This window comes from Castor canadensis, chromosome 14 (genome assembly GCF_047511655.1).
Source record: "Castor canadensis chromosome 14, mCasCan1.hap1v2, whole genome shotgun sequence".
NCBI classification, from domain to species: domain Eukaryota; kingdom Metazoa; phylum Chordata; class Mammalia; order Rodentia; family Castoridae; genus Castor; species Castor canadensis.
The window spans coordinates 72,957,102-72,978,755 of record NC_133399.1 but is presented as its reverse complement, the minus strand read 5'-3'; the positions used below and the strand labels follow the sequence as shown (position 1 = coordinate 72,978,755).

Below are 21,654 nucleotides of genomic sequence, written 5' to 3'. Positions count from 1 at the left end.
AGTGGGATGAACACTGAGGAGCTTCCTACAGATCAGAGCAGTCAATGTGATTGGTCCCATTAAATGTCAGCTGAAGTGGTAGATTTAAGATATGTGACCTTGGTGGCATGCTTCAGAAGTAACTGACCATTTTTATGTGCCATGGAACTCTGTGATGACATCTCTTCTATCTCATAGGACTTGGTAGTTACACATTAGGCTTTAGTCTGCCAGGTGAGTTTCAATGTAGATTGTATTATATTTCTAAGCTTTAAAGGTCCTGAAATAAAAAGGCGTTAAGTATGTATGAAACATGTGCTTTTTGTCTGTGTGACACATGTATACTAAATTACAAGCCATATTAAGTTTATTTAAAAATATATGGTTACATTAGAAAGCATAGTTTACAATGGTTAAAGCAACAATAGTTTTATTACAAATACTAAAAAATAATCCAACCTTATAAGTAAAAGGGAAAACTGATTATTATGAAAACATTAAAATTGTCTATCAAACAAAAAAACTTTATATTCACACAAGTCCAATAAATGTTGTTTTAGGTATAGAATTTCTGTATAGTTTCGACTCTATCAACAATTTTTATTAAGTAAATGATAAAAAACATAAAGCAGTAAGACAACTGGGCACTGCTAGTGACATGAAAAATGAAGGGCCAGTGAATAAGGTGTGGGCCAAAGAAACCCACCCTGTTCTTTTTTGGCTCTTTATCATCTGTGTCTTGGCCACGCACTTTGTACCTCAAGGCTGTCTGTGTATATTCAGGAAGTGTGGCAGGTAGGGCCCATGTGCCAATTCTAAGAAGCAGCCACCCCTTCCATGAGTCACAGATGTTCCTTGGCCCTTATTCTTCTTGACATACTCATGGGATAGTTGGAACTGAAATTAAGGGCTCAAGATGACTTCATTTGCATTTGAAGTCTTTTACTTGCTATCCTACTCCATCATTCTGAGACTGTACCAGTGGGTAGCTACAGATACTGTTGCAGGCTGCTTGACCCTGGAACCAGCCTGGGGTCCTGGCTATGATCTCCACGGGACTGTCAGTGGTCAGAGAATGCACTTTAAAGGCCAGAGATTGTGGCAGTGGCTTCAGGCATGGTAAATGACAACCAAGTATAGTGCTCCTCGAAAGTAGTGTTACCAATTGGATTGAACCATAACAAAATGTATTTGAAAGCATTAAGACTAAATTGTGTACATATAAACAATAATGAATACTACAAAAACCAACATCCAAACAGCTACAATAGTAACAGTTCGTCCTCTTAAAATCTAGAAACTATTTTAAAGTGTTTAAATATAATTATATAAGGAAAAATATCTCAGTTAAACAACAAAGTGAAGCAACCTATTATCACATCTATATCACTAAAAAAAGACCTTTGCTGGCATTACTTACTACGTTATATCCTCTTGATATATAAACAAGTTAGAGAACTTCATAAAGTAGAAAGTATTTAGAGAAGGCACTGTTTTGGCACTAACAAAAAGATAGCGAATTTCACTCATCCCACCAAAAATCCCCACACTAATGTGGTTTTTAAAAATCTACATTGTATACTCTAAACCTAGTCTTTTAAAGACCTAAGAAAAATTTATTTTGAGGACTGTCTCTTGAAGCATATCAGAAGAGATGATGAGCAACTTTGCAAGGAAAGAGAACTGGAATCTTAAACAAATTTACCATGTCATTTGTAATCTTGGAATATGCCTGATTTTTTAACAACAAAAAAAATTTGTCTGCAACACAGTCCAAATCTCAAACACCCTGATTTGAGAAGAAAGAAGATAAGACTCAACTGCTCCCTCAGTCATCATCAGTCATGGACAGCAATTACTTTTCTTTATTATTCTAAGTGCTCAAATAAATTTAGAAAATGAGTTAGTAAAAACAGATTGTAACCCAAGGTATTTTACCAATTTTTTTTAAAACAACTACTCATGACTAAAAATATTTTGGCTAATATTTAAAATAAAAAGTTTTTTTAAAAAAACCCTTATTCATAAAAATTAAAAGAAGATAGGCTCTACTCCTTTAAAGGAAGAGAGTTCTATCAACTATGGTTGGTAATAGTAAAGTTTTATATAATCAACTTCGATATAAATATGTATATATAATATCAAATGATACTTCAGTCTTAGTTTTCTTGATGATTTACCTCTAGGGAAGAGGTAATTAAGCACTAATCTGTGTTTTAGCATATATCGAAGGATCCAATAAGTTTTTCTCATCATTTTAAAACAGTTTGCAAGCCACCTTTTTAAATGGAGGGTTGGCATCACCTTTCTATGATGATTCACAGATCATTCTCTTTTTTGAAGAATGTAAAATTAAGGGTGCTATCAATTCTCCATGAAAATGTTGAGAGCATATGCCTAGTATAAAAGAAATGTAAGCTGTTTTTACGAAATCACAATTACAATAATGTATATATTTTTTAATTTCCCAAGAGGACTTTATGTAAGTTTGATTGATGACTAATTAAATCTAAAAAACATTTTGGTGATCCTGAAAAGTAAAAGCAACATTTTGTTCAATGTGTTATGAGCACAGAGGTGGCAAAGAGCTGGTAGTATTGACTTTCACTAAAAAGCACATCTCTGGACAGGTGTATCAGAAAAGGTGCAACAGAAACAAGTAAACAGGAATCCCCCAATGTACCCTACTCCATTCAGATAAAAAAAGCACCTATTACAATGTACTAGAGTTTAGTGATTTCATATTAGAAACATCATAAATATTTCTTAAAGAACCTATCTATAGAAAATATACATATAAAATTGTGTATTTTAAAATAGTTTAACATTTAAAATTTCTATCAATATAAAATATTATTTTTTCTCCACATCAATTGGGGTTTTTTTAATCCATGTAACAATATCATATCTAAAGGCCATCATAAACCCAACTTATTCACTGATATTTGGAATATACACACTTGCACACACATGAAATATACACTTACAGACAAGATAGGTAAATGTGTTTACATACATACAAGTATACACATTTGAGTCTTCACAGAAAAAAAACAGCATGATCACCAACAAAGCATATTTTCATAGGTATCTGTGTTTGCAAAGTGTTTCAATGTACAAAATAATTATTAAATTCTGCTCCTAATTGAACATAGTAGGCACAATTGTTTTAGCTGCCTATCACTTACTAAACAAAATATTGATTTTGCTACAGTAAAGACTTAAAATATTCATATAGAACTGCTCACATTTCCAATGTGACAGGCCTATTCTAAATTGAATATAGAATAAAAGGGGTTCTTAGTACTGTTGTAATTGCAAGGATTTAATGATCATGTCCACAGTTCTTACAAAAATGTTTTCCCAATGCTTATCCAACTTCTTCACCTTCAGTAAAAAAACGCAGCTTGATGGAGAATTCTGGGTTTCAAATTTTACTAAGTGCACCCTGGAAATTGTGGAATGTCATAATGAGCTCTGTGTCCGGGATGCCCCTCCGTTAGCAGCCAGAAACCCAGACTTTCCACCTTTTTGTTTGATATTTAATCACAACAAACTCATGGTTATAGAAAAGAATTGCAACTTGCTTTTTAAAGGCACCAGTAAGATAAATGATCGTTTAGACGAACTGTCAGAAAACAAATGTTTTCTTTGCCTTTGGATCATGCAGGTCAACTAGATGCTTGGTGACACTCACCATGAAATCCTGGGAGTGTCACCCACATGTGTCCAGCCTCCAGCCTCATCTAACAAACCATTTATTTGTACAAAATTAACACAAGATAAATAAACCACTATCAGAAAACCTACAAAGTAAAATATAGCAATCAGAAAATCTTACATATAAAAGTTTATTTACTCATACACAAAGGTTACTGTGTTTTTATGGCTTTAATTTAATTTGGTTACTTTTTTTAGCTTGAAGCTTTAAGTACTGTGTTACCAAAATAATTCCCCAATTACTGATGGATTATTGTAGAATTTTGGAGGTTAATAGGCTTAGTGTGGTCATTTAAAACCAAATGCAGTAAAAAGTACCAAGTGATGTAGGGCAGGTATGCCTAAATGTTTACAGAAGAAACATTAGAGCCAAATTAAATCTGAGCCCCTTCTGCTGGGCAAATGCCCTCTATTATTTGAATAGAGGAATTTTCTCTTACATCCCTCCAACTTTTCTTTTGTACATTGTAATGACAGAATTTTGCTACTGTAGCCCCTCACATAAAGTAAAATAACAGAAACAAAAGAGTGAGTTCTGTGTTTGGTGAGGTTAAAAAAGTTAAGCTGTGATTAGGTATTAAGTAAAGAAAAAATATGAGTCATTTTACCAGTCGTGTGATCTGGGAGATTCTGTTGATTTATTTTAAGTGACTTTTTTCTTGAAGTAAGGTTAAGTCTGAGGTTTAGTTACCCCAGCATATGTCTAACTCTGATCTTTAAATACATCTGTATCAGGTCACTTACACCTGCTTTTGGACCATGGGGACCCCACCTATGTTCTCTAGCTTCAAGGGTCCCAAGCAGATCACAGTACCTCTCTTGTGCCCCTGGTTGGGTTGAGGGCCCATATCATTCACAGTAGGTGGAAGTGTCTTATTTAAGGACTGCGCGTTTCAAATGCTATCTGGTGGCTTGGAATGCCACTCCATCCTGTGTCAACTGGCAAAAAACAAATACTCCTACTGTTTAGTAAACTGCCATATCACATAGGAAAAAAATGTGTACCAAATCCACTGCTGGGATTATAACTTACAGAAAAGGCTCATTCCTTATCCTCTCGTCTTGCCCCTGACAGTGACAGACACCATAACGGCTGACTGCACTTTTAGCATGTCTAAACTAACATTAATGAAGCCTACTGAGGAAAAGGATCACTGTTTGTTCAACTACCCAGGGTGCATTCAGAGCACCTTTCTATTCAGCGACTGATCTCTATTTTAGTAATGTGCAGTATATGTTACCAATTATGACAACACTGGAATAAGGTTTCACGATAATAAAACAACTAACTTAGCATTCATGTTCCCAAATACACACACACACACACACACACACACACACACCCTCACACTATTTTGGGGATAGTCATCCACGAGGAGAGAACTCAGGGGTTTTCCCCAGCCACATAATCCACCATGTGAGGAGATGCTGTCCAGATGAGGAAGTATAAATTAGTGTGTAGGCAGTAAACCCATGACAACCTTGAGTATGGTGATGGTGACATCTTGTCATAGTTTACTCAATGTAGATACATATGTTAAGACCGTGGACCAGCTCTGCTCCTGCAAGTGTTAGCACTCACTTGTCTTCTCATGGAATATGAAAGGTAAACTGAGATTCCTTTGGTGATGAGCACTTGCTTGGATGGCAGATTTTTCTTCTGTGGCTGCATTAATATTGTTTGAATAAGCGTCCTCATCATCTTCATCCCTTGGGTTACCTTCTAGGCTGTGTCTAATGCCATAAGCAAAGTAGATCAGGAAACCTTTTGGAGGAGGAAAAACAATCAATGTTTGGGTGTCAGAAAATGACTATTTTACCATGGAAAATTTAATACAGAACTTATTAACAGGGTTTTCTCTTTCTCTTCTGGTGCTACTTTAGAATGGAAGGCAAATAAAAGTCACACCACAGAAGGTCTCCTGTATATATGTTTTCCCAATAAAATGAGCCTTTTCATTTTTAATACCCATACTTTATAGAATGTATGTTTCTCCTGACAAATGTGTTCAGATTAATGTTTATGTGGAAAAAGTGCTGTGTACACATGTATGTAAATGGGAAGTGATACCTGTTGAAACTACTTCAGGAATGGAGGGAGGGGAGAATGACAGAGGGGTTGAATTCAACTATGATATATTTGATACTGTAAGAACTTCTGTAAATGCCACAATGTACCCCCACCCAGCACAACAATAAAAAAAACAGAAAATGATTTTAAAAAAAAGTCAATACCAGGTGGGTGGTCATGGTGGCCAGTTACTCAGGAGAGATCCAGAGGATCATTGTTTGAGTATGGCCCAGGCAAAAAGTTAGCAAGACACCATCTCAACCAGTAAAGCTGGGTGTGGTGGCATAGGCCTATCATCCCAGCTGTGTGCGAGGCATAAATAGAAGGATTAGGGATCCATACAAGAAACCTAAGACTATTCTAAACAATAACTGAAGCAAAAAAGGGTTGGGGTGTGGTTTAAGTGGTAGAATGCCTGCCTAGCAAGCATGAAGCCCTGAGTTCAAACCCCAGTATCATCAAAAAAACAAAAACAAAACAAAACAAAAAAACCCAAGAAAGAAAAAATCAACAGCATACTTTAAACAAAGTGCCATGTTGGGTAAAGGTTCAAATTACATCCTAAATATAAGAGGTGGATTCACAGTCATGTATTTTGGAAAGCAGGACCTGTGCTTATGAGGAGACATGGATAGGCCTTCCACATGTCACTATCATTAGGAGAGGCCAAAAAACTAGGTACAACGCAACTGTCAATTGACAGCCATGCTAACTATGGGGATAGGAAGCAATGTTTTAAGTAGCATCATAATTACTTATTCATTTTTTTGTGTTTGCTTTTTTGGTGGTAGCGGGGTTTGAACTCAGGGTCTTGCATTTACGAGGCAAGTACTCATGCCTCTTGAGCAATACCTCTAGCCCTTTTTTGCTTTAGTTATTTTTCTGATAGGGTCGTGCATTTTTGCCCAGGGCTGGCCTCAGATTGCAATACTTCTATGGCTTCCTGTCAGCTGAGATTACAGACATGGATCACCACATCTGGTTTATTTGTTGAGCTGGGGTCTTAGTAACATTTTGGCAGAATTGTTTTGGAGAAAACAATTCTCCTGATCTCTCCCTCCTGAGTAGCTGGGATTATAGGCTTAGTGTCTGGCCCATAAGTATGCATTTCTGTGTGTTTTAGCTTTATTTAGAAAACTGGATGAGAATTTGGGGTTAATATGAAATGACTTTTTCTGGGTTTCATTTTTCTCATTTGTAAGTTAGAGAAAACAGAACCAAAGGGCTCTCCAGAGTTCTTGGGAGATTTGAATTTAAAAAGATATCTGAGGGACTAGGGGTACAGCACTTGCCTGGTACACACAAGGCCCAGGATCGGGGTCCCAGCACCAAAAAAAAAATTATATCTGGAAAAATAAGCTTTCAGATGGTCTACAAATTCAGATAGGGAGAGAATGACAAAAGCCTTTATTTCTAGGAAGGGGAAGAGAGTGTTTTTCTCTAAACACAGCCAGTGAAAGAAGGAATTGAGAACACTAAAGCATTAAAAGACCTACCAAGTGCCATCCAAATGCTGAATCTGACCCAAGTGTCTGCACTTAACTGAACCATCAGATAGATGTTCACCAGGATGCTGAATGCTGGCAAAAACGGTAAGAACGGAACCTGAGGAAAAAAATCATCCTTTTGAAAATACTCATACTTTGAAAGCACATTTCCCAAATTCTTTAAAGGTGGTGGCAATTAATTTGACATACACACTGTTACATAGCATCAGTAAGCTTGTATTCTTGCAGAATGGACAATCAGCAAGTTTCTTCTAGAAACTACTAAAAGGAGAATGATACTTCAGATTGTTTGATAAAGTTCAAGAGGCAATAGATTTATCAAATCCGATAATACTGATAGGTCATTACCAAGATACAATTAGGTTTAGGGTTTGGTTTAGTTCAGGATTTACAGGTACAGTTCAGACATCAACAGGGGATGCCTGTGGAACTCTGAACACACACGGTATTCCAGGGGACATTTTCAGAAAGCACTGTTCATACCATATATGTTCCCTGGCTCCCTAGTTCTGAAGGGACAGGATAATTTAACTTACAGAGTAAAGGGTGCTTATTGGGAAAATACTCAAATTCTCTCTTTCTCTCTCTCTCTCTCTCGCTGGTTTTTATTTTTACGTTTTGGTGCATGATGATTGAGCTCAGGATTTTATGCACTATTTTTCTAATATTATAGATTATTTAACAATTTTTTTCTACTATTACTTATACAAGTATTGTGATAGGAGCATATTCAAGTTCTTGAAAAGGGGAGTAAGGCAGCCAATGTAGAGACTACTATGACAAAAAAGGACCATGTCAAAGATTTAGACACTCTTGTTCATTGCTTAACTTTGTTATACATTTTTAAAAAAGAAACAACTCAGAATGCTAAGAAGAAGAGAAGAGGTGTACCTAATATTTAGGATCTTTAATTCTCAGTACACATACCATAAATGCTACTTTTTGCTGATTCTGTGGCTGCCTCCAAATGGTGAGAACAACGGTAATGCTGAGAACAAGGAACAGCATGAGAAGAACAAGGCTCCAGGCTTCCAGTCCAGCAATAGCCTGGACTCCATATGTGGTCAGGATACTCAGGCCCAGCACGAGAAATGCTGCAAAGGTGCAAGTATATAAAACAGTCAGCACATGCACTTCACCAAGATTTCTCAACTTTAACAGTCTATTCTGATCTGATATGACATCAGAATAGGTTCTTTTTACATCTGCTTTGTCAAATATAGATTCTTTATTTTGTTCTTTCTTCTTTTTCATTGTGAAAAGAGATGGTCCATTCCACTCACTTAAGAAACATTGCTGTGTCCTTATTTCCATCTTCTTAGAAGTCAGCCTCACCACTTGGTACTACCATTTTGCATTCTCTGCCCATGTGACTCTGGTTCCTCATATGCTATGCTCAGACTGTGTCACATGGGCTGATAGGATATTGTTCAGGGTGAAGAGCTCTCATTTTTTTCAAACAAGAAATGGCAAGTCTGCTACTGTAAGCTATCGTAAAAACCAGTTGCTAATGCAGACAAATAGTAGCATATGCTCTGCACCTTTTCTCCATATTTTAGGCAATGACATCACACTTCCTCTGACCATCTCTGCATTACGGATCCCTCTTATCTTCTCTCAGAGAAACTTGTTTTTCTCTAGCTTGACACCAGCAATCTTTTAATGTAAAGCCCCCTCAGAGCAAGGACCATCTGTGTGGCACAAATGAAGCTCAATAAATGTCACTGGACATATGGATGATTAGGAAACTATGGGTGAGCAAACAAGGATTTTCTATAGTGACTTCCAATCCCATTGGGTTTTAGTTACATTTCTGGCAGGTGTACTCAGCCTGATTCTTTCACACAGAGAGCATCCTAATAGCTGAAATGTGCCAGTTTGCACTTTGCCACTCTTGTTAGAGAGTTTCTTTCTTCTGTCTTCAATTATAAAGATATCATAAATCTTGACATGGTCATGATAAATATAAACATGGTCTCTACTACTAGTGACTGTCTATCCCTCTAGGTACAAATTTGGCTAAGATTCAAGTTAGCTGCAAAAATATTCTAGGGAAATGTGAGACTTTTTGTCTTCAGTCTTTCACATTACACACATCTGCTGGGTCTTTTCTGTGTCTACAGTGAAGACGACTTACCTAGGAATCCCACCAGGAAGCTCACAAGAGAAGCTGACTGTCGTGTTGGCAGAGCGGAAGGGCTGAAGAGGATTTGTAGGCTGAAGGCCTGTCCTTGTAGCATGGTGACCTGGGACTCACTTTTTGAAGCTGCACTGGCACATGATCCCAGAACTTCTTTCTCAGGGGAATATTTGGGCTGCTCGTAACACAAGCCAGGTTGGTACCTACACCAAATAAATATGTGTCTTTACTCTCAAATATACAGTTAGCCCAAATGAGAGCAGCACCCAAAACTCTAAGTGACACCTTACGAAGTCACAATGTGTGCAGTCAAGTGACATTCTCATGACTCCAGTCCCAGAGTATGTTCAGCCAGGCCACAAACCTTTTCAAAAAAATGTCTGTAGCTACTTGGAATTTCCTTTGATAGCCACTGAATTAGAAAGTTGGACAAGAGATCTAAAAGAGGTTATAGTTTCAAGTGAGGTAGTTGAGGATGATTATTTCTGAAACCATCTATGTTCATAGAAAATTCAGTTCATGAAAATGGTACAGAAACTCTGGTTAGAGTTAGATTATATTATTTCACATTTAGAATATGGTGGACTCTTCAGGATGGTATTCAAAGTTCTCATCATAGTCTGTCTCTCTATCCCCATTTTCCTCAAATTTCCAGCCTGATTCTTCTAGCTTAATCCAGACAACTTTTTGTTGCTATTATGCCATCACCCCAACCTAGTGCACACCATTTCCCCATATTACTTTACCCTCTTCCTCTACAGCTGTGTCAACATAATCAGCCTGCTTCTCCTCCAAGGAACTATCACAGTCTCCCCATTGTGGCTCCTGCTCCTTCTGAACAGCCTTTGCTTATTTTAGAAAGTAAAGCTTTTTCTCCATATAAAGAAATATGCCCATTGAGAAACAATACACAAAAGTATGTAGAAGAAAATTAAAACCATCCATAACACCACTATCCAGTGTTAATCACTGTTAGCATTTTAGTACTAATTCATCCAGGCATGTGTGTGTGTGTGTGTGTGTGTGTGTGTGTGTGTGTAAAACACTTCTTCATATAAGATTTAAATAATTTCAGATGCTTTATATAGCTTTGTATCCTGACATGGAAATATTTATCTGTATAATTAAATATTTTATTTGCTGAAGAAGCCACTAGTAAGTATACCCTCATTTATCTAATCATTCACCTACTGATATTCAGATTAGTTGTATTTTCTTCACTCTTGTAAATTTACCTTTTCCATGAATATCCTTTTCATCTATGTGTGCATGCCTCTTTGATGAAATCTTTAGGGTAAAATTTTAGCTCTGGATTACTGGAGAAAAAGTACAGTATTTTTAAGTATCTCTATGGATTACACGAAATTGCCATTTACAGAGTGGGTCAACCTATAAGTAATAGTCAAATTGTACTTGATTCTTTGCTAAAGACACATCTGTCTCTTATACTTTATTTTGGTGTTTTTAACGAACACGGACTTTCACCTCAGGGAGGCTGTTAGCCCCTTGAAAGGAAGGATGGTTTCTTTACTCTCTGAGTTCCACCTGGCACTCACTTTAGAACCACTGCCAGGCAACTCACCTGAGGATGAGCACACAGGCTGCAACCAGAGAGTACGCCATGAGGGTGCCGATGGACATCATGTCCACAAGTGCCTTCAGGTCAAAAAGAAATGCCATCACAGCTATTGGGGAAGAAATAAACAAAAAGGTAAAGCCAATAGCAGTCTCTGACTTTGGAGTCAGGGACAACTGACTGATACTCTTCTGTTTCAATACCAATGCCAAATCAAGGTATACAAAATATATTTCTAGGATTCGCAGAAATATGTTACTATGGTTCATAAACTGTTCTTTAGATCATATAAGCTACTAGTAAGCATCAGCTTGCTAGTAAGTACAAAATGTATCTATTTTGCTTCTTAAAACATTTCTGGCCTGACAAAGAGTAAAAATATTATACAACAGAATACTGTCTTTCAATGTCCATAAGAAAAACACTGATAGGAAGCACTAGCTATCTTACTTTTAAAATAACAAAAAATTTGAAACAGAAGAGTTTTCATTATAGAAATCATAATTATTTTAATTCCTATATACATTAAGAGTTATATGATAAGCAACACAAAAATTTGAAAGAAATTTTGACAAAATTATATTTCAGCTATAGTTTAAAGCCACAGATTCCAGGTAGACTGACTAGATATGAGAGATCAATATGATCCTGCACACTAAATCCCAATGTTTGATATGAAGTAAACTATACTTTAATATTAAAATATTCTTTAATATTGACTCAAGTTTACCACATAATAGTCCCTATCTTAGTAAGTAGATCACATTCCATTTTCATGATGTTCTACTCCCCTCTGCAAATTTTATATTCCTATGGTCCCATTTTATCAATGATCCCATGAGACAAGGGAAATTGCTTCAGTTTAGCTATACAAAATGACTGGTATTTGACTATTTTTGACCCCACCCTAGCAGTTTTCCATGGTCTGATCTTATGAAATTATTCCCACCTTACAGACTGGTAACTACCAGCACTAGGTATAAACCATTATCACTCACTTTGAGAGCTCTTCAAATGCTAGCATATTTATATGTTAAATTATTAAAATTTTAGTATGCTTTATGAGGATAGCCAAATAAGGTAGCCAAGAGGAGCAAAAAAGACTAATTATTCATATAAGCTCTCTTTAATCTAAATTAAAAACAAAGTATGGTGTGGGAGTACAAAATAGCAAAACCATACTAAACATTAAAAACATTCTACTGTAATTATCTTCTTTTAATTATTAACTTAAATATATTATTATGCTGTTAAATTACATGCTTCTTCAATGAAGGAGAAGGTTAAATTATTTTAATAATTCTGAATTCAAAGAAGAGTTGTTACTGGGAAAGATTTTTTTTTTACTGGAATGAGTAAAAGGTTTTAGGGATTAAATAAAATATGTGATCCTTTGTCAAGAAATATTTATGATGTGAACTACCTTTTAATATAATAGTGCATTGTTTAATCAGTCATAAAATGGGCTTTAACAGCTAGCATGATTGTCATTTTATGCGGACAGACATCTAAGCCTGAGAAAAGTACCTGGACTCTCCAACACATGACATCAAGTGTCAGATTTATTAGAAAATATTTGTAAAGTGAAACTGTGCAGGCAAATACTTTCTGACCCTGAAAAAAAATCTGTTTCATAGGTAATGAAGCATTCTCAACTCTAGTTTCCCAACATATTAGAGCCTCAACAAAATCAGCATTTTGATTTGAATTTCTACTGCCAAGACTACTGTCATTTTATATATCTGTGTAGCTTGCTAAAGTTTTTCTCTTGCTTCCTATAACAGCAACTTTAAGGCCATTCTCTCAATCTATGGAATCTCTTTGAAAATTTCTGCACACAGTGAGAATCTGGCCAAAAGCACTTTACATGCCAAAATGTAGTCTGGATTTTATAAACATAACCTGGACAATTAGGTTCATAATGGGGCTTGAGAGGACATAAGTGTAAGTCTTAGATGTTTGATGCTAGGAAGCAGGGAAGCCACCATACTGAGGGTAGGGAGTACAATAGCCAGCTACATATTATCTTTGACATTTCTCATACTAGATTAAGAATGGGTAAAGTTCAATTTTTCAAAAATCCTAGAATCATTATTTTTAAATTACTATTTCCAAAATTATATAATTGTTCAAGTATAATTTTCTGTCAAAAGTGGAATTTTATGTCCTCATTCACCAATCAGAAAAGCAACACCTTCTATACAGTTAAGAACCATTACAATGCTTTGCAAACTTGTTAGAAGCCCAAATGGTTAAAATAATAAAATAATGGAAAATCCCAAAGGATTAGTTATGGATGAAATTCAGCATACCACCTCCACCGTAATTGTCAGATGTTAATCCCATACACTAATTTATCCATGATTTTGTTCTTAACTTACATGCATAGCATGCAGACCCTTTGTGTAAGTCCACACATGCGTACACAATGTTCCAGTCCAATGCTGAAGAAGCCTATGTTGGAAAGCTTACCAGAAATGACCCCTGCAGTCAACGTGGCAGCAACAGGTGACTGCCTCTTACTCACTCTGGCAAGAAATCTAAACAGTAAACCATCTCTGGCCATGGCAAACAGAATACGGGGTAAAGGAAACATAGAGCCCAGAAGACTAGAACAGAAAAATTCATAATCCACGTGAGTTAAGTATTATTTTAGACAGCTGTATATACAGGTAAAGACTGAACATACTAACGTGCAGAACCAAAAAATTCAAAATAGGATACAATCACAAAAAGTTATTGAATTTAATGTCTATCACAATAGAAAACCACCTAACTTTCTATTTTTTCCAGAGTCCTTGATGAAAAATACCCCCTTTTCTTAATAAAAATCAACTCTCTCTCACCTGCCACTGCACCCGATGATAAGGTAGCAATTACTGGTGTCTTCGTTTTGGAATTGATTTGAGCTAGACATTTGAAAAGCAACCCATCCTCCGCCATAGCATAGATTACACGAGGCATTGGGAAAATGGATCCAAGAAGACTGAGTAAAAAGCAAAGACATGCAGTATGGCAAACAAATTCATGCAAGATCACACCCGGAATTGAAACAAAATAATTCTGTTGCTGATATTTGCTCAACCACATTATCAGACTAAAAACAGTACTGCAAGTCATTGGTGTGTACCTATGATTATTACTGAATTAAAACACAGTAATTAGACTTGTAAAAAACCAAACCAATGATATCAATAAGACATTTTAGTGGCAATAATTCAGAAAATTCCTAAATTAATATGTAATTAAAGAAGAGATTAAGCAATTTTATATCAGTCATCTCATTTATTCAGTAATTATGTTACCATTATTTTTAACCTTTGATCTTTATTATTAATAATTCCCATCATAATAAGATAACCAGGGTAGAGAAAGGTAAAAAAACCCCAACTTACTGTAGATTTAGTACATAGAAGTAGCCACAATTAAATGTTAGTACCAGTGAAATTGAATAAACAATTTTTGCTTTAGATGTTTTTAATTACTTGTGTTAACTGGATGCACCATTCCATATATGACTTAGTTGTGAAAAATAATCATTTAAGAGAAAATAAGTATTTTATGTAAAAAAAAATCCATTGTCTTTATCTAATAGAGCTGAGTCAAGGTATCTACCCCTTCTACCATGGAGGCATGGTATCCTCATAGTTCAGACTTTTCAAGCTATTTCAACAGTAGTAGATGACTAAGAAACCCAGAGGGGTGATTTCTAATAGCCACTTAATATTTTCTTGACTAGAAAATAAAAGGGATTTTCAGAGAAAAAAAACAAAGCTAGGTTGTTGAATTATATTAATTCTTTTCTAACTTCAGACTTTTAAAAATGTTTCAATTTTAAAAATAAGTGAAAAGATTAATTTTCTCTTTGTGAGAATATTTTATCATGTAGTGGGACTTAAAATGAGAATGAAATATTTTACTTATGATCATATGTTAATTAGAAATCTGAGCAGCTTAGGAAACCTGAGAAATGCAGCTACTGGAAATTTGAACACTAGAGACTCAAATACCCTTTGTTTTTCACATAAATACGATAAGAGTTTCTACTACTAATTTGAGAATGGCAATTTCTATTTCCAGATCAAGTTCACTGTGATTGGTACTGAGGAAATTGTCTTCATGTTTCACCATAAAAAACATATTTGTATTTAAAAATGATGCAGCATATAGCTTTAATTTGTGTGGACTCAGTATTACTTTAAAGACTAACACAAAATGTGAAGTCTGCAAATATAGTTTCAGATTGTCTGAAGCAATGCAATACCAAAGCCAGCAGAGAAACATACAAGCATAATATCCCAACTTTTAATAATACAGAAATATTTGAATGTATGGTATAGATATTTGTATGGGTACCAATTGTGTACATATTTCTACCAATGCTTGGACCATTATTATCTTGAAAAATATGATGGGGGAAAAGTTTTTTTTAATCACTTAAGATTTTTTATGTGCCAATTCTGGGCAAACTTTTTAGTGAGGACCTAGTTGCATAATATGTTCCTCATGTTAGAATATTTTTAGAACATACAAAAGCAATTTTTTTGGGGAGGTGGTGTTGGGGTTCAAACCCAGGGCCTTGCACATACTAGACAAGCAGTCTACCGCTACCGCTGGGTTATACCCAAAGCCCACAAAAGCAGTTTGTTTTTTTTTAAAGACACTGACTACGCTTTGTAGGAACCCAAACAGCCCCTGCTCCAAAGGCAACACAAAGTACCTTGTTGACAATGCACAAAGGGAGCCTGCTGCAACAACATATTTGGCAGGACCCCATCCAACATACTCAAATGCTACTGGAAGAGGGCTTTTTTCATTGAGGAGGTAGTATGGCATCATAAGGGTCAAAGCTGCAGAGACCCCAAAATAGGCCATAAAGCAAACAAGTAAAGAAGTCACTATTCCAATAGGAATTGCTTTCTGGGGATTCCGGACTTCTTCACCTATGGAAATATAAACAAAAGATTTGCATGTTTAATAAATTGTTAACAAGTAAAGAACTTAACATGGATCAAGGGTTTCCTCTTCTCATGGTCATTCTATTTGATTTTGTGCCTTCTGCTTGCTTTCTTAGCTTGAGCTATCTATTAATATTACATGAAATTTCCCTTCTCTTCTTGAAGGTACTTAGCTATTTCAACATATAAATCCAATTCTCAGAAGGAGAGGAGGAGGAGAACTCTTGTAAATCAGTTTCTTCCAGAAAAGAAAACAAAAACAAAAACAAAAAAACAAATGAAGACATATCAGCACTCCTAAATGTTTGGGGATAGAATGGCATCTTAACACACTGGAAAACATCTCATTCAGAGATTAAATGATTGTTTTGGTACTCTGTAGGCTCTCAAACATGAAAACTTCAGGTAAATGCATCTCATCTATTTTACTCTGTTTGATAAAGAAACAGAATTCTTTGACTCCTTCTAATAAGATTGACAAATAAGTATCACAAACATGGTTGGTTATAAGGGTGCACAATTGTAAAAATCCAGAGTGACTCTTGCTTGAGGACTTACTGTTCACAATAAAGAGAAAAGAATTGATATAATTTGTTCAACTAAGAAAAGATAATTTAAGAAGAGAATATTCTGGAAGTGACCATATTTTCAGAAAGAAGGGTAGGATAGTTATTATGACCAAAATTTATATGCAAAATATCTGCCATACGTGTTTGTTATGTTAGTAATCTTCACAATTTCTGAGGGAAAGGTACTATTCTCCCAGTTTTACCAATATGGAAAACAAGACCTGGAAAGCCTCACCAAGAATCTTTATTTTTTTAATCATCTACAGTCAGTGTCACAGATAGATCTGGAACTAGCACATTTCTTACTCCAAATCCCGCCCTCTTTCCTGACCCTCTGCAGGCACACAATGCTACTCCTGTGATACAAGGAACACCTTTTCCCTCTACCTAGAGCTGAGACACTGCTCTTACCAGTTGTTGCAATGCAGTCAAATCCCACAAAGGCATAAAAGCAAGTTGCAGCACCAGCCAAGGTTCCTGTAAAGCCATAAGGCATAAAGCCACCAGCCCCATAGATACTTGTTCCATTTTCAAAAGGTGGCTCTCTAAGGAAGAAAACAAACATACTGCAAGTTATTTTCAAGGAAACTGCTCCTTCTGGCAATTTGTCTCAAACTACATCCTTGCAATGTTGTGTTCAGCTCTTTAAAGTATTTAACACATATATAAATGCAAAAATGAAACTGTTGAAACTGTTCCAGGAATCAGGGTATGGGGGATGAAAGAGAGCAGTGGAGGGGGTGAATTCAAGTAGAATGTATTTGATACATTGTAAGAACCTTCCTCTGTAAATGCCACAATGTACCTCCACCCAGCACAACAATTAAAAAAAATACTTTATTCTCACAGCCTGTTCTAGAGAATGTGGTAGAGCCCCTCAAAGTGACCCTCTGTCACTAAGATCCAACTAGAGGCTGACCAACAGCAGATACAGAAGGCCCGGAATACACAGGCAGGCAGGATTTTGAGAGCAAAGTGCCACATATGGGCTATGCTCTGTGATAATGATGAGTAGCTTCCTCTTTGTTTTTTCCTGTAGAGAATCTATTTCTCAATTCATGAAGAACAAAGTAAGGCAGATGTCACATCTTTAATACTCACTCTGAAGACAGTTGAAAAGTGAAATGAAATTCCCTAGGCTTGATTAATAATACTGAAGTTGAATATTTTATTATGTTAAAAACTGTGTAAAATCAGAAGACTAATTTTCTCTTATCAGAATGTCTATAAATATAAAGAAAAACATATAGAAGTACCTTACTCTGTGTAATAGATATTTTTCCAATCTTCTTTCTACTTACGTAGCTAATAACATTCTCCTAAACACAAGGCCTGAAAGTGACTAAAAGCCTGAAAGCAAGTAATAAAACTGAATGGTGGTCCCACAGGAAAAACAAAAGAATGCACGACTCAAAAATAGTCATTATTATTTAGAAGTGGCAAACTGTTGGGAGAAAAAGGCCAAGTTCCCTGAGTGGTTAGGCTTGCCCCTTGTTCTTCCCCAAACCCGGAGAAGAGGGTGAGGTTGGGGACCAGCATCTGTATAGCTTCTTAGAGTAGCTCAACAGTGAGCCCACCTGTACCTTTATGTCCAGGAGGAGCATTGGAAGAGGAGACTTAGCATAGAACAGGTCCTCAGAAAGATCTCAGAACCAAAGAATTTTTGAACTATTGCTCTAAGAGAAAACTTTCAAGCATCCTCTTGACATGTAACATTTAAAAAAAGAAGGAAAGATTCCCTAAACATTTTACCTGGCACTGGCTGATATATTTTTGAGAAACTCTTCACTAATTTTCCAGTTCGCCACATTTCCTTTAACAAACCCAGCAACCATGACAAAGAGAAGGACCAGGATATTAATAGCTGTGAAGAATTTATTCACCCAGGCAGACTCTTTCACTCCAAAAGATAAAAGTCCTATAGAAAAAGAAAGGACATTTTAATTTTTAACCTGTAGGAAAGGCAAGGGCATACTGAGGCAAATGCAGGTTTTAGGATATTATTGCACCAGCAATCAGATACTTAACTCTCATTTATCCATCTCTATTGCTAGTTCTTAGTCATTTGTCACCTCATTGTTAAGCAATGTCTTGTGAACACAACCAATTTGACTTGTGGAGGCAGACTGTGCTCAGTCAAGAGATTCCATTCTTTCTAAGAAGTATCCTAAGTCTAGTAATGTTGGCTAATACCATCAATGGTAGGTAGATATAAAGCAACACTTCATTTCAGTGAATTGCTGTTCTAAAAAGTTTGTTCAAGGCTAATATAAAAGCTCAATTATATGTATCTCTTGTATCTACTGAACATATAAGCAGAAAATAACTCTGCAAGGTGATACCAAAAGTTGTTAAATGTATTCTCATTTCAATAGATTTATTTTACATTCTGATTATAAAAATATCTTATTCAAGTAATTTGAAGATCCAGAAAAAGCATGAAGAATAAAGATCAAGTGTAATCTCCCTGCAGAATTTTGCACACGTGTGCACACACACACACACACACACTTCCAAATGACAAATACATAGCCCCATTTTTAATAGATGCATAATATACTATATGGAGATACTTGGATCTTTTATTTATAGACAATTAGGTCACTCTTCTTAGTTTTTTATAAACAGCACTGACATCATTACCCTTTTATAAATATCTTTCTACATTTTGTAAATTTTTTTTGCAGCACTAGAGTTTGAACTCAGGGGCTTGTGCTTGCTAGGCAGGAGCTCTACCACTTGAGACATACCCTTAGCCCTTTTTGCTGCAGGTGTTTTTGGTCTTTTTTTTTCTTTCTTTTTTTCCCCCCAGTAGTGGGGCTTGAACTTAGGCTTCAGGATTGCTAGGCAGGCGCTCTACCACTTGAGTCATATCCTCAGCCCTTTTTTGCTGCGTTTTTTGGTCCTTTCTTTTTTTCTTTCCAGTACTGGGGCTTGAACTCAGGGCCTCAGGATTGCCAGGTGGGCGCTCTACCACTTGAGCCATACCTTCAGCCCTTTTTTGCTGCAGGTGTTTTTTGAATAGGGTCTCATATTTATGTCCAGGCCAGCCAGGACTGTGATCTTCCTATTTATGTTTCCTGCAAAGGTGGGATGACAGGGGCATGCCACCACACCCCGTTTTTTTATTGGATGAGATAGACTCTTGTGAACTTCTTGCCTTTGCTGTCCTTGAACCATGACCTTCCCAATCTCTGTCTCCCAAGTAGTTAGGATTATAGGTATGACCCACTGTGCCTGGCTCTAATTATTTCTTTACAATAATTTTCTGCAAGTTAATACTGCATCAAAGGGTATACACTGTAATACAAGGCTTTGGGTTCATACTGTCAAAATAGTCTACAGATAGTTTGGACCAATTTGGATATTCTATTCATATTGATTTATAAATTTATTTGTACATTAATGCTATAAGATTTCTGCCTGTTGTGTATAGCATATACTTTCCTTATTTATCATTTGCTTTTAAAAAGTTGTTTTAATTTTAATTTGCTTTTTTGTAATACTGGGGATAGACTCCCAGGCCTTGTACATGCTACTGAAGTATTCCCATAGACCTATCATTTACTTTTAATCTTATTGCTGATTCTATATACAGAAATGCTGATAGGATAATCTATACATTTTCCTTTTTCGCTCCTACTTTTAATGAGATTTTCCCTAACAGGAACCCAAAAATGTTGACTTGTATTTCTTTCCAGTTTTTTACGATTATATTTATCAGATATGATTTTTAATATTCCTAGCATAAGATATGAATTGTAGACCTAAGAAAGTTTATCTTTTACTATTGGGGAAATGATTGCTATGACCAAGACTGCTATGGCTACTTGCCCATATTCCTACCATTGACCATGACAAAAGCAAATCTTTCCAAGCAGAGATGAGAGCTGTTTGATTTCATTCTTTTACCTGTGCAGAAGAATGAATTTCATTCTTCTACCCAGAACTATAATAACATAATAACAATATATTAATAACACAAAGAAAAGCTGGGGGGTCAGCACAGTTACTGGGTTGGGTTAGGAGCCTCTGTTACACACCTGGAATAACAAAGCCACCCACATTTTATATTAGTTTCCCAACACTCCCCATGCCCTCTCTGCTCTGAGGTCTCATCTCCTAACAACAGACCAAACACCAAAAAGTTCCACATCTGAATACTACATATGCTACCTTTGTATCTTTAATAAAACAATAGTTTTAGTTGACATATGACATTACAATATGAGTATTTATAATAGATTTTGATTTTCAAAGGGTCTAAGAAGAAAGTTATTGTGTAAGAACGGCTCACATTTAAAGAAAGATATGAAGGTGACTGACCAAAGGACAAATGATACAGGCTATGGCCTTAGCCTTAGTCTTGCCATGGAATTCAACAGCTCTACCCAAGTATGTCATAGCTACATGCTTCTCATCATTGACAGATTAAATCTGAATATTTTAAGTTTATTGAAGCCACCCCTAAATAAAACATGACATAACTAATTTAATGTTAGCTAGGCTGTTTAGAAATCAAACAAACAAAAGTCTATCATTTAATGAAAAACAATGAAAGTATTTTTTTTCCTTGACATTAGAAGCAAAATACCAAGTGCTTTAGATCTATAAACTTTGTTCATGTTCTTGGCCCTTTCCCTATGTAGTACATTTAATTAATGACTATCTTTTTAAATGGTAAGGCTATCTTTGAAACTACATTATTTTATAGGTAAACATTTCCTAACAAAAAGATATTCCTCTCATGCCTTCTAACCCAAGGAGAAAATAGTAAGAGATGAGGCTGGATAGGAAAGCAAGGACTGATTACAGGGGAATCCAGTAGGAAGTGGGAAGCACAAAGATTTTATTCTTGATGCAGGGCTCCTTGAAGCAGGATCGCAGGCAGCAATGACCATCAGAATAGAAAATGTTCAAATGAAACAAATATAAGAAGACAGCAGGGATCAGCTATGCTTACAAAATAAAACTGCATACTTTCTATTCACAAGCAAAAAGCTTGTAGAAAGTAGGCACTGATGTCCTCACTTTATGGTTGAGAAACTGGGTAGGGGAAGGTTAAGTAAATTGCTCAAATTACAAAAGCAGTAAGCGGCAAAGAAAGAGTGAAAACCTGGTTGCTCCTACTCT

At 36.0% G+C, this 21,654-nt stretch overlaps 1 protein-coding gene across 2 annotated transcripts in view; it reads right to left on the bottom strand.

The window, feature by feature from the left end:
• Positions 1-328: 328 nt before the first annotated feature.
• Slc7a2 (solute carrier family 7 member 2) overlaps positions 329-21,654 on the bottom strand; it is a 65,412-nt gene continuing 44,086 nt past the window's right edge. The window contains exons 4-12 of one of the 2 annotated variants that reach the window (XM_074054745.1): positions 18,274-18,439; positions 16,933-17,066; positions 15,715-15,937; positions 13,841-13,980; positions 11,001-11,103; positions 9,416-9,621; positions 8,206-8,372; positions 7,267-7,375; positions 329-5,464 (exon numbers count right to left, since the gene is read on the bottom strand). In XM_074054745.1, the coding sequence (XP_073910846.1) occupies positions 5,271-5,464; positions 7,267-7,375; positions 8,206-8,372; positions 9,416-9,621; positions 11,001-11,103; positions 13,841-13,980; positions 15,715-15,937; positions 16,933-17,066; positions 18,274-18,439 (1,442 nt within the window). In that variant the 3' untranslated portion in view covers positions 329-5,270. Of the gene's footprint in view, positions 5,465-7,266; positions 7,376-8,205; positions 8,373-9,415; positions 9,622-11,000; positions 11,104-13,466; positions 13,604-13,840; positions 13,981-15,714; positions 15,938-16,932; positions 17,067-18,273; positions 18,440-21,654 lie in introns of both variants that reach the window. The other variant, XM_020179343.2, reaches the window with a different exon arrangement.